The 12,552-nt window shown below is 39.6% G+C and overlaps 1 protein-coding gene across 3 annotated transcripts in view; it reads left to right on the top strand.

Moving 5' to 3' along the window:
- The first annotated feature begins 844 nt into the window (after positions 1 to 844).
- rc3h2 (ring finger and CCCH-type domains 2) overlaps positions 845 to 12,552 on the top strand; it is a 39,977-nt gene continuing 28,269 nt past the window's right edge. The window contains exons 1-2 of one of the 3 annotated variants that reach the window (XM_017708171.2): positions 845 to 1,065; positions 11,990 to 12,293. In XM_017708171.2, the coding sequence (XP_017563660.2) occupies positions 12,063 to 12,293 (231 nt within the window). In that variant the 5' untranslated portion in view covers positions 845 to 1,065; positions 11,990 to 12,062. Of the gene's footprint in view, positions 1,066 to 10,532; positions 10,774 to 11,989; positions 12,294 to 12,552 lie in introns of those variants that run through there. The other 2 variants (XM_017708170.2, XM_017708172.2) reach the window with 2 other exon arrangements.

Below are 12,552 nucleotides of genomic sequence, written 5' to 3' on the forward strand. Positions count from 1 at the left end.
CTGTTCACTACATATTACCCATTACCCACTGATCACTACATATTACCCATTACCCACTGATCACTACAAAGTACCCATTACCCACTATTCACTACATATACCCATTACCCACTGTTCTCTACATATTACCCATTACCCACTGATCACTACATATTACCCATTACCCACTGATCACTACATATTACCCATTACCCACTGTTCACTACATATTACCCATTACCCACTGATCACTACATATTACCCATTACCCACTGTTCACTATATATTACCCATTACCCACTGATCACTACATATTACCCATTACCCACTGATCACTACATATTACCCATTACCCACTGATCACTACATATTACCCATTACCCACTGTTCACTACATATTTAAAAAAAAGTATCACTTAATCACTTAATTACCCATTACCCACTGTTCACTGCTTGTTATCCATAACCTACTGTCTTATTACCTACACCCCCCCCCACCCCCCCCCCCCCCCCCCCCCCCCCGCACAGCGCGTTTATCCTCCGCACAAACTCACTGAGGCCTCGCTGCCTTGCGAGTATCTCTTTAAGTGCGCGCTCTGCCCCCACGCCTCAAAAAGCGGCTCGTTCCGGCTTCGCCTCCTCACGCCTGTATATCCTTGCCCTGTCCAACAAAATAGAACCACAGACCCCCCCACCCCCCGACAAAATTCTCCAGACCCCTCTCCCGTTAGTACAATTTCAGTATTTTATTTTGTGTTGATCACAGTAATTTTATCCAGCCTGCCGCTAAGAGCTGTCCCTGCTGTGTGCAGGGTGTCTGTCAGGCGGAGTGATACGAGCTGAGGCGCTTCACTGCCTCATGAGCCAACGGGAGCGGCGCGCGATGCACTGAGAGAGAGATTCGTGCAAACGACGAGCGTGAAGTGATCAACAGACTTCTAAACCACGGCAAAGTGCGTCCTATGTGCACCTGGATTCGGATAAGGGGTTCTTTTGGCCTTGAGGAGTGGGGCTAGACTGTGAAGATGATGATAATGATGAAGATAAAGAGGGTGCTGATGATTTTCTGCGGTCACTGTGCTTAGGGTAAGTGAAAGTTGCCACTCTGTGTCTGCCAGAGTGAAGATGGCATGGGTGCTGTGCACGTAGCCCTCAATATGTGGCCATACACGATTGTGCAATTTTAGTAATTTAGTAGCAGCAAATGCACATGCATATAGGCCTGTTCACTGTATTTACAGGGGAACTCCACCGAGTTTTCAAACTTTCTCGATCACACATACATACATAATACATACGTTTAAAAAATAGACCTTTAGGGATCATTTAGTAAAGGCAGTGGTTCTGTATAGAACCATGACCACACAACGAACCATTTTGCATGCCTAAGTTGTTCTTTGCATGGTGAAATGCTTCTTCAGTTTGGTGGAGAGTGTGTTGTATATGGTTCTGCGTAGAACCTTTTTGAAAATTGCTCTACATAGCACCAAAAAGGCTTGTGTAGCTTATGCATAGAGAAATGTAAGCAATTCAGAGTGGTTTGGTGTTAAATGCTCTGTTCTACATGAACTTGTCCAGTCAGAATTGTTCACAGTGGTGATGATGGGAACCAGACATCTGAAGAGTTTAGTGCTTCCTAAAAGGCACAAGAAGCGGTTAAGAATAGGCTACCTGATGATCAGATTTGTCTTTGTAATGCATTCATGGTGAAAGGATACAAGTAGTGAGTTTTAAGGAAATATAATCCCCAGTATACCTATTTTAGCATCATCAACATGACACAACTCAGGACACACATGTAGGTCATTTTAGATAGTAAATAAAATGCCTATATTTGCCTCTTTTACATTGCTGCCTTACCACTGTAAGATAAACCTAACTGGTAAATTTTCTCTAGGATGAACCATTTCACCTCAAACCATCACGAATCACTTTGTTTACATCTCGGTTACTGAATTATGAAAATGGGAAAAAATCGCTGGAATTCCACTTTACATGTAGATGTGCCTTAGTTTCAGAAAACTGTTGTTGATTCGTGAACATTGGTTTGGCTGTGAAATAGCTCAATACATGCAGCTGATCGTTTGTTAATATATGAAGTTTGATTCAAGTTTCCTCAAAAAATAAAACGAAAGCAGTACGAGCCTACTAGAAATCGCAGTTGCAGACAGTATGCATGAAAATGCTTGTCTTACGGGAAAAAGTGTTGCACTTTTCGCATATGACTCTCTTTTTCCCTCCATATGAGCCACATAATAAGTGAGGTTGAAGGAGGAAATGCCCCTTTGTAGCCAAACATGTGCCTGCCTTTTTACTTTGGTTTCACTTTCAGGGTCATAATGTCTTTCTGCAGGTTATGAATACTCAGAGAAAATTCTGACATAAGACATAAAACCTTTTATTGTCCTCACAAAGTAAGTGTTACAATAGTCTGATCAAGTTTGAACGGATGATGTTATAAAAAAGAAGAGAGAGAAGAGTGAGTCCACAATGCCAAGAAGACTAAATATCATAGGCAGCAGACGACAGAAACAGACACTGAACCTTCTTGAGGTTTTTCACACTAGCTATAAAATGCAATTTCCACCTGTTTTAGACTTGGAAACCTAGCTGGACTGTGCATTTTTGTTTTGCAGTAACATTGGTGGAAATGTTTGTGATTTACCAAAATGGAAGTGAATTGGATTTTAATAACTGAAAAAAAGGTTTCTTAAAGGTTGCTTAAAATGTACACAATTGAGTTGTGTATATTGGCTTGACATTAATGAAATGTTACATCGACACAACTACTATATGTGAGTTTAACAGATTAAATTGATGTAACATTTAATTTGTGTAAAACCAATGTACACATTTAAATCATGTAAATTGAATGTAACTTTCTTTGAGCGTAGGTGAGTAGGCATGTCAACATTTATAAGATTGTTTTATTGTTTTTATTGTGTTTGCGGCCGTCTCTGTAAAGAGTGTTTAAACAGCAGGAGGTCCTCCTCCCTCCCCCTTTAACACTCATTGCTTGCTAGCAGCGCAACACAGAGTCACAACATTTTACACACAGAGAGCTAACGGTGTTCTAGATAATCTAATAACACTTACGGGGCAGATATTGTATTTAATTTTTTAATCTGACTCTAATAATAAATCATATTCATGTTGCTTCCTGTTCTGTGTGTAGGATGGCCACTAGGGGGCCTGTAGAGAGAGGCTACTATCCATCCATCCATCCATTTTCCAAGCTGCTTCTCCGTCAGGATCGTGGGGGGGGGGGGGGGGGGGGGGGTTATGGGTGCTGGAGCCTATCCCAGCAGTCATTGGGCGGAAGGCAGGATACACCCTGGACAGGTCAAAGAGGCTACTAGCAGAGTTTATTTATATAGTGCTTTTTACAACAGGTGTTTTCACAAAGCAGCTTTACAGAAAAATCACTATTACAGAAAGAAAGAAAAGACCAATCCGGGTCCAAGCCCCCTATGAGCAAGCCAGTGGCAACAGTGGCAAGGAAAACTCCCTAAAAGAGGAGGAAACCTTGAGAGGAACCAAGACTCAGAAGGGGAACCCATCCTCCTCTGGCCGACACCGGATAGCAAACATTGTTACTATGGGCTTTTTCCTTTCAGGATTGTATTAAACCCCTGACGTCATATGTAAAGATAACATTTGTATAATTGTAAAAATCATGTTTAGTTAATGAGACCATTAAAATCCTCACAAGACATTAATACATCTGCGTAACCCCAATATTAGCTGAGTGTATTGGCCTAATGATATTTTGGTCTTATTACAACCCCTGTTTCATTTTATTGACCTGTGTACATGTAGTTGGTCTTGTCTCCAGTCTTACACATGGAGATCTGACTATCTGAACACACCTGGTTCAGGTAATGAGCCTACATAAATAGCTGGGTCAGGTGTTCTGGATTTGTGTTAGAGGTGAAACTTACAGAATGGTTGTCCTCCAGAGAAACAAACCCCTATTTTACATTCTTCAGGGCTTTTGGGTTGTGAACCAGCAGTGACTGTACATTTCTTTAGGCAGTATCCTCAGTAGGGCTTCAGGCCTGTGTTTTCATTTGCATTGATAGTCAACACCAAAAAGCTGACATTAACCAAAGAAGAGAAGTAATGTTTTACCTACCTTTATCTGACCAAAGCAGTCGCTTCATTTTTGCATTTTTATTAGGTTTTATTATAAAGCCCTAATGCTGAGGCCCTGAGCCACCACCAGTATATTGCTTACATAGAAGTAGATATGTACCAATATTCGGGAAATCAGTATCCTGCAGTAACAAACATATACAGTGACGTTATTGTGAACGCTTTCAAATAGACATGCTTTCACACACCCCCACTACACTGTCATTCTCTGATTACGTGAAACGGCCTTTCCTCTGAGGGAAGCTTGTAAACAATCACAACAGCACGGGGGAAGGAAGATCTGACAGAGAACTTTTTTCACCCTCCAAAAGGTGAAAACTCACGTCTCACCCAGTTTGGAGAAGGAAATTGTGCTCAGTCTCACAAATACATGTATGTTTGCTGCATGGGAATAAAGAAAATGAATACCAAACTTAAGAATTTGGTTTTGTTCAACCACCAGAAGCCAGCCCGTTTTCAGAGTTAGTGTTAGGTAGCTAGTTTAGTTAGTGTTAAGTTGAAGTATTTAACAAAGCAACTGTGAAGCTGCAGTAAATAAGAAAAAACAAGAATTCTAACATATAGTGATAGCCAAACTCATCTTAGTATTCTTTATTTAATTGGGCACTTAAATAAGGCATGTATGATTTGGAATAAAAATATTTTCAAATTAAATATATTTAATGTTTTAAAATAAAATAAGATAATGTAACTTTTAAAATGGAATATTTTATTTTAAATACTAATATTTATATAAAATATATTATGTAATTAGATATAGAACACAATTTAAATTAACCTTTTTTAAAATAATGATTACAATTGGATATTACAGTTGGTCTTTTTTGAGTGTGAGTTATGAAACTATGTACTTTCATGTAAATTATATATAAGTAAGTAAATGCATAAATATTTAAATACATGTATAATGAAGGCCTGGTCTGCTCCCTGTCTCAGTTCTTAACTTTGTTAGTACCTTAAGTTGTGATTTAAGCGTTTTTGCACTGCTAAGTCACACTACAGCCTACTGGCATTTTTTTTATGGGCTCTGGCAGGAGAACAGCAGCAAAAGATTCTTTAAGAATTTAGCTGTAAGAGCTGTAGGCTCTTTGTAGATTCAAACCAAATGGTACTGCCCCAGCTGTGCAAATTCCTTAAAAGTCTTACTCACGCATACTAGGATAGACTTAGCTCTTAAAGGGGAATTCTAGCATTATTTAAGCAGTACAATATGGTCACTCAGAGTGATTTGTTTGGAAATGCTCTATTCTACAGAAATGTAACATCAGAATTGTTCAAAATAGTGGTGATAGGAGCCAGATGTTTAAAGCATTTAATACGTCATCTCTCATCTCTCTATAATAGCTTTACAAAAAGTTTTTGGCCAAAAACACATGTAAATACATTAATGGCAAAGAGATATATGCAGATTTACCACTAGTATTTTCAGTATTGCATATAAAATCTTAGAAGACACAAATCAAATGGCTATAGGTAAGTTGGAGACATCGCAATCTCTGGTTCCTGTCATTGCCATTGTACAGAAATCAATACATTGTACAGAAGTCAATAAGTTTCTCTACAATTAACCATTTCACATGAACTCTTTGTGACTGTTTACATCTCAGTGACTAAATCATACAGAAATTTAGAAAAATAGTGCATAATTCCCCTTTAAGACTTTCAGTGAGAGTTTGCCGTTTTGAAGGGTAGGATTTTCAACAGTTCAGCTGGTGTAGGAGAAGGATCATTATTACCAGTTATTATTATTACGAATTGCCAATTGAATTAATTGTGAATGAATGTTTTGTTGAAAATATATATATATGTGTATATATATATATATATATATATATATATATATACACATTTACATATATATATAAAATATGTGTGTGTGTGTGTGTTTGTGTGTGTGTATATATATATATATATATATATATATATATATATATATATATATATATATATATATATATCGCTGCCGTCGGAAGAAAATCTTGTATCTCCAAAATAGTAACTTTACAGGAGAAGGAAAAAACATACTTCACTTTCTATGTAAGTCAATGGAACCTGAATTTTTCCCATGTCATTTTGGGTAATTTCTTTAAGGCCATTCATCATAAAATTTACAAACAATGTAAAGAGTAACAGATACTTTCAAATTATGTCAAAAACTGAAAAATGCCAAAAATGGAGATACATCACGATTAATCTCAGAAATTCATATAGTTAATCATGATTAATCGCTTTTTTTTATCTTTGTAAATGTTATAGAAAATAAGGATATTGAAATGATATGTTACAATTAAAATGATGAACACATTTTATGCTAAATGTACTTCTGTTAAAAACTGCTGGGACAAGAGAAAACTAAGGCAGTTTTATTCACTCACATATTAGTCAGTAATACTGAACCTACAAAACACAAAACTGGATTTGTAATAGATTAGGGAGCTGTAGTCTCAAATATAAGACATGTAGTCACATACTACTGCATCTCAGTTCAGATATGTGTAATAAAAGAAAATAAAAACTAAATAAAATTTCAATTGTGCTGAAGTTATATTCAGTCACAGCCTATAGGACTTCACAATACTGCGCAAACAAAAATAAATTACAAAGTTGGACTTCATTAAAGACATGTAGTGTCATACAACAGTGCTATAGCATTGTAAGCAGCCTAATGATCCATTAATAATCCGACTATAGCTCAATCGGAATAGAATATGTCAGTGTAAACACCTCAATCGGAATAGTCTAGTCTTATTATCGACAGCCCTATATATATATATATATATATACACACACACACACACACACACACATTTATTTATTTATTAATTGTTTGGGGTGTGTCTTAGTGCTGCTATATTTGTGTGTGTTCATGTTGATCAGGGTGTGCTAGAGTGGCAGGGGGGGTGTTGGCCGTGCAGGAACAGGATGTTCTAACACAGCGGTCACAGTCCTGTTGCAATGCATTCAAAGAGCCAATCTGGAAATGCTGAGACGCCTGCACCCCTCATCCCCCGTCACTCCTGCACCCAGTACCCTTAACATTCCTGGGGCTCAGGTTCTATGTCTGCCAGCTTTAGGGGGGTGTTGTGGGGGTCTCTCATAAAACACAAGCAACTGTCTGTCAGGGGTGTCTCGCTTTATGTCATACTTCCTCCTGAGTCATTTTGAGGTATAATTAGGACCACCTATTCATGGAAGTGGTCATTTATTTACTTGGTTGTTGTTTCGTGTTGTGCAGGGTGGTGTGGTTACAAATTAGTTAAACCCTGAGAAGGGCTGGGTATACCTCCAAATGTTTTATATCAATAGCAATACCAGTTACTGTAGTTTCAGTTTCAGTACCTTCTTTTCAGTTAGTAACTGAAAGTGGGTGTGGCTGAAAGTAACTGTCAGCATTTAAAATGTAAACGTTTTTGTGTTAATAGTAAAGATATGCCCCAGGAAAGTGTTGTACTGTGTCTGATCCGCTCATACCAGCACAACACACACTACGTCACTACCACGTCAGTGTTACTGCAGTGCTGAGAATGATCTACCACCCAAATAGTACCTGCTCTGTGAGGGTCCATGGGCGTCCTTAGCACTGAAGAACAAGGTAAAAGGGGGCTAATAAAGTATGCAGAGAAAACAATGGACTTCAGTTTGTAATTGTAGAACTATGAAGTGCTCCTAAATAGTAAGTGGAGCCGATAAAATGGACAATGAGTGTAGAAACAAGGAGGTGGTCATAATGTTATGCCTGATCTGTGTGTGTGTGTGTGTGTGTGTGTGTGTGTGTGTGTGCGCGTGTGCATGCATGCATGTATATACACTGCTCAAAAAAATAAAGGGAACACTTAAACAACACAATATAACTCCAAGTAAATCAAACTTCTGTGAAATCAAACTGTCCACTTAGGAAGCAACACTGACTGACAATCAATTTCACAGCTGTTGTGCAAATGGAATAGACAACAGGTGGAAATTATTGCCAGTTAGCAAGACACACTCAATAAAGGAGTGGTTCTGCAGGTGGGGACCACAGACCACTTCTCAGTACCTTTCTGCTTTCTGGCTGATGTTTTGGTCACCTTTGAACGTTGGTGGTGCTTTCACACTTGTGGTAGCATGAGACGGACTCTACAACCCACACAACCCGCTCAGTGTGGGTGCAGCTCATCCAGAGTGGCACATCAATGCGAGCTGTGGCAAGGTTTGCTGTGTCTGTCAGTGTAGTGTCCAGAGGCTGCAGGCGCTACCAGGAGACAGGCCAGTATACCAGGAGATGTGGGGGAGGCCGTAGGAGGGCAACAACCCAGCAGCAGGACCGCTACCTCCGCCTTTGTGCAAGGAGGAACAGGAGGAGCTCTGCCAGAGCCCTGCAAAATGACCTCCAGCAGGCCACAAATGTGCATGTGTCTGCACAAACGGTTAGAAACCGTTCCCTAAACTGAATCCGATTGAGCACATCTGGGACATCATGTCTCGCTCCATCCACCAATCCCACGTTGCACCAGAGACTGTCCAGGAATTGGCGGATGCTTTAGTCCAGGTCTGGGAGGAGATCCCTCAGGAGACCATCTGCCACCTCATCAGGAGCATGCCCAGGCATTGTAGGGAGGTCATACAGGCACGTGGAGGCCACACACAATACTGAGCCTCATTTTGACTTGTTTTAAGGACATTACATCAAAGTTGGATCAGCCTGTAGTGTGTTTTTCCACTTTAAATTTGTGTGTGACTCCAAATCCAGGCCTCCACTGGTTAATACATTTGATTTCCATTGATGATTTTTGTGTGATTTTGTTGTCAGCACATTCAACTTTGTACAGAACAAAATATTCAATGAGAATATTTCATTCATTCAGATCTAGGATGTGTTATTTGAGTGTTCCCTTTATTTTTTTGAGCAGTGTATATACATACATACATACATACATACATCGATATCGTGTTAATGCGTTATTATGGACAGCCCTATATATATATATATATATATATATATATATATATATATATATATATATATATACACACAACATAGTCCCCAAGGAACATGTACTGTTTCTGTTACTTACTTTTAACTGTACTGTTCACTTTTTTACCATCATCACCGTTACATTTAAAACTTGTAGATGTGTAGGCTCACTGGCGATATTGGATTGTAAAATAAATTGGCTATATTTGTGTTGTAGACATTGTGACCCCTGGTTTCTATCATCACTACTGTGAAAGCAATCAGTTATTAAGGTTTCCATTTCACAGCAAACCACTCTGAATGACTTTGTTGACATCTCAGTGATTCAATTCTGCTGAAATTTTGAAAAATCTCTGAAATTTGTGAACTTTAACTCAGTGTTTATATGAGTCCAGCTAATTTACTTGAACATTGTAGGTATTAATTTAGCACTGGGGATGCTGCTGTGTACAGGCTGGGACTAAAATCTCAGACTCTTTGTGCGAGTGAATTTTTACTTCTCATTTTTTGACATGCATATGTGATGGAGTGTAACTGTAAACATTTGCTTGTTTAAGAGGAGGCCTGTTGTATCCAAATTCAGAGTTACCTGGGTACAGCAGACCTAGTTTGTGTTAAGTTAACCATGCTTTATGTTTCAGTTGTCATGCCGTGGTCACAAGACAATGTACAGCCACTTCCTGTATATTTGCCTACGCTGAAATTTTGAGTGATGTTTTGTTTTGCCCTGTATTTCCATGACATCCTCTAGCGTCTTAGACTGCAGTTCAGTTTTTTATATTCTAACTTTAACCTTTAACTGTAATAATGAGATCTCTTATGTCTGTTTGAGTGCTGCCTCATGAAATGGACTCAGCATCATATTGCAGTTATACTGCCATGTTGCTGTTTGCTTGAAGTGATATATTCAAAACACTAGTGCACAGTCCAGGCTTTCCATGTACATATCAGACATATGATAGGTCTGTGATCTACCCATCATAAGATGAACGCCTGAGTCATCCAGCAACCTGAGAACTACCTGAAATCTGTGATCTCTAAAATTACCGTTAGACAGCTTGTTCTCTGTTCTGCACTTTTTACTCACTTTTGTCTCATTCTGTTGCTGTCTTGTTCCCTCTCTCTTTATTTCTTTTACTCTCTTGCTCTCCATTGCTGCCCTCTCTCCATCATTCTCTTTCCTTTATTACCCTTTCTCTTTCTTTATTGTGTTAGTTTTTCTTTCTCTATTGCTCACTGTCGTTTCACTCTTTCTTGCTCTCTTCCTTTATCTCTTTCACTGTCTCTTCCACTTATCTCACTTGCTCTCTTTCACTTTTCTTTATTATTTTCTTTTTTGCTCCCTCTAACTTAATCCTTCTTTCTATCTTACTTTCGTTCTCTCTCTCTCTCTCCCCGCTGTAAATGAGGCCTCTGATTCGAGTCCTGCAGTGCTGCTCTCCTGTGCGCCTGTAGGGGGCGATGTGTTTGACCTGCCCGGCCCGCCGATAAAGTGGTAGAGGAAGCAGGCTCCCCGAGCTCGAGCACGTTTCCGTCACATGTTCAGCAGCTCCGCGTGTGTAGGGGTGTGAGAGAGAGAGTGATTGTGGGGGTGAAACTTTTCGCTGATGTTAAATTTAGCAGCAGCGGGGACGAACATGAGTGAGCTCGGTTCTGTGGATCGGCCGTGCAGCGCGTCGGTGACGGTGAGTTTCCCTCAGAGCGCAGTAAATTGAGACTGATCTGCGACCTGAACCTGCCGTTGAGGCCGGTCTGGAGTCAGACACATTGTCCAATTAACCCGTTCCACCTTAAATGGTACAGCGGTTCCCGTAACGACTCAGGTCCTAGAATAGAACTGCTGCGCCATTTAAGGTGGAGCAGGATAATTCGAAAAAGAAACGGGACAATAGGGAGCCGATTTGGGTCTCACTTTAGTCGGTTTAGTTGGTTGATGTCGCGTTATAATTACTGCTGGTATTATTGTTATTAGTATTATTACTGTTGTAACGATAGTAACGTAATAGTAGTAATGGCCAATTATTATTATTTACGTTAGCAGAGGTAACGTTAATAGTAGTAGTGGCGGCGGTGGCACCGCTTTACGCACGTGGTCTCTCTCTCGCGCTCTCTGTTGTTCGCTCGCTCTCGTTCTTTGCCAGATTAATCTTATTTGTGACTAATCGCTTCCATAGTTGGATAATACTGGTATGAGTTTTGACCAAAATCGCAAATGTGTTCCAGCTTCTACCCTCAAATAGTGCACTAATTCTCCAATAGGGAGCCACTTGGGATTGGCTCATGGTTAACCAGCAGCTAATATAGCAACGTGGCACGAGGCCTGCGCTGCTTACAGGGAAACAAATGTGGCTTCCAAAGTTTCTCAGCGATGAAATAACGGTCTCCTATGCCTTGAAGACCTGAATGTATTATGCAGGTGTTAAGTTTGTAAGAGTTAATTTAGGATCACTTTAGGCTCAAAAACAAACACGTTGTGGACCAGTCATTTTGTTAAATAGCTTTTTTTTCTACAATTTACATTTTTATAAATCTGTACATGTTCCTATGATCATTGTCAGTGCATCATAAAATCAAATTTACCTTGAATTATTTCAACAAACTATTGCACACCAGGATATGTTTTTTACTTCATTTATAAATCTTCTTTATTTTACCAGAATTTTTAAAAAATTCTTCATGAATTTAGGACTAACACAGTAAGACTTTTATTATGCATATGACAGTAAAACTCTTGAATCTATTATGATTAATTCACAAATGTGCTTGAATTGCTTTGGGGTTGGTGCATAACTTGATACGTTTTAACTTTTTAATTTCTTTAATTTCCACCACCTTGGTTTAAATTGACTCTGATGCTCTTAAATATCCTTCTCATAATTGCAGTGTCTCATTTCTCTGCAGGCATATGTGAAGCCTCTGGGTGTGGCGGCATGCAAACTCCCTGAGTGCATCATTGCCCCCTGTAGGTGACGGGATGCCTGTGCAGGCGGCGCAGTGGACAGAGTTCCTGTCCTGCCAGATCTGTTACAATGAGTTTGATGCCAACAATCACAAGCCCATCAGCCTGGGCTGCTCGCATACCGTCTGCAAGACCTGTCTGCACAAACTGCACCGTAAGGCCTGTCCTTTCGACCAGACCTCCATCAGCACCGACATCGACCTGCTGCCTGTCAACTGCGCCCTGCTGCTGCTTGTGGGAGCTCAGGTGAACAGAGGACTGTGGAACAATTTTGCTGTGTCCAAAACATTGCTGTGTTATGACACTGTGCACCATTTTATTTTATGGTACAGTAAATAAACGTAAATAAGTAACGCCAAGAGTGTAGTATTCCATACCGTACGTCTGAATCTTTCAATTTTTAGTACCTGACATCAAATAGGATGTAATAATTTGACTTAACTTTGTAAAATCTTTCTAGCGACCAAAATGCATTTTCACTGGTCATATTTGGGCCAATACTTTT

This window comes from Pygocentrus nattereri, chromosome 18 (assembly GCF_015220715.1).
Source record: "Pygocentrus nattereri isolate fPygNat1 chromosome 18, fPygNat1.pri, whole genome shotgun sequence".
Classification (NCBI taxonomy): domain Eukaryota; kingdom Metazoa; phylum Chordata; class Actinopteri; order Characiformes; family Serrasalmidae; genus Pygocentrus; species Pygocentrus nattereri.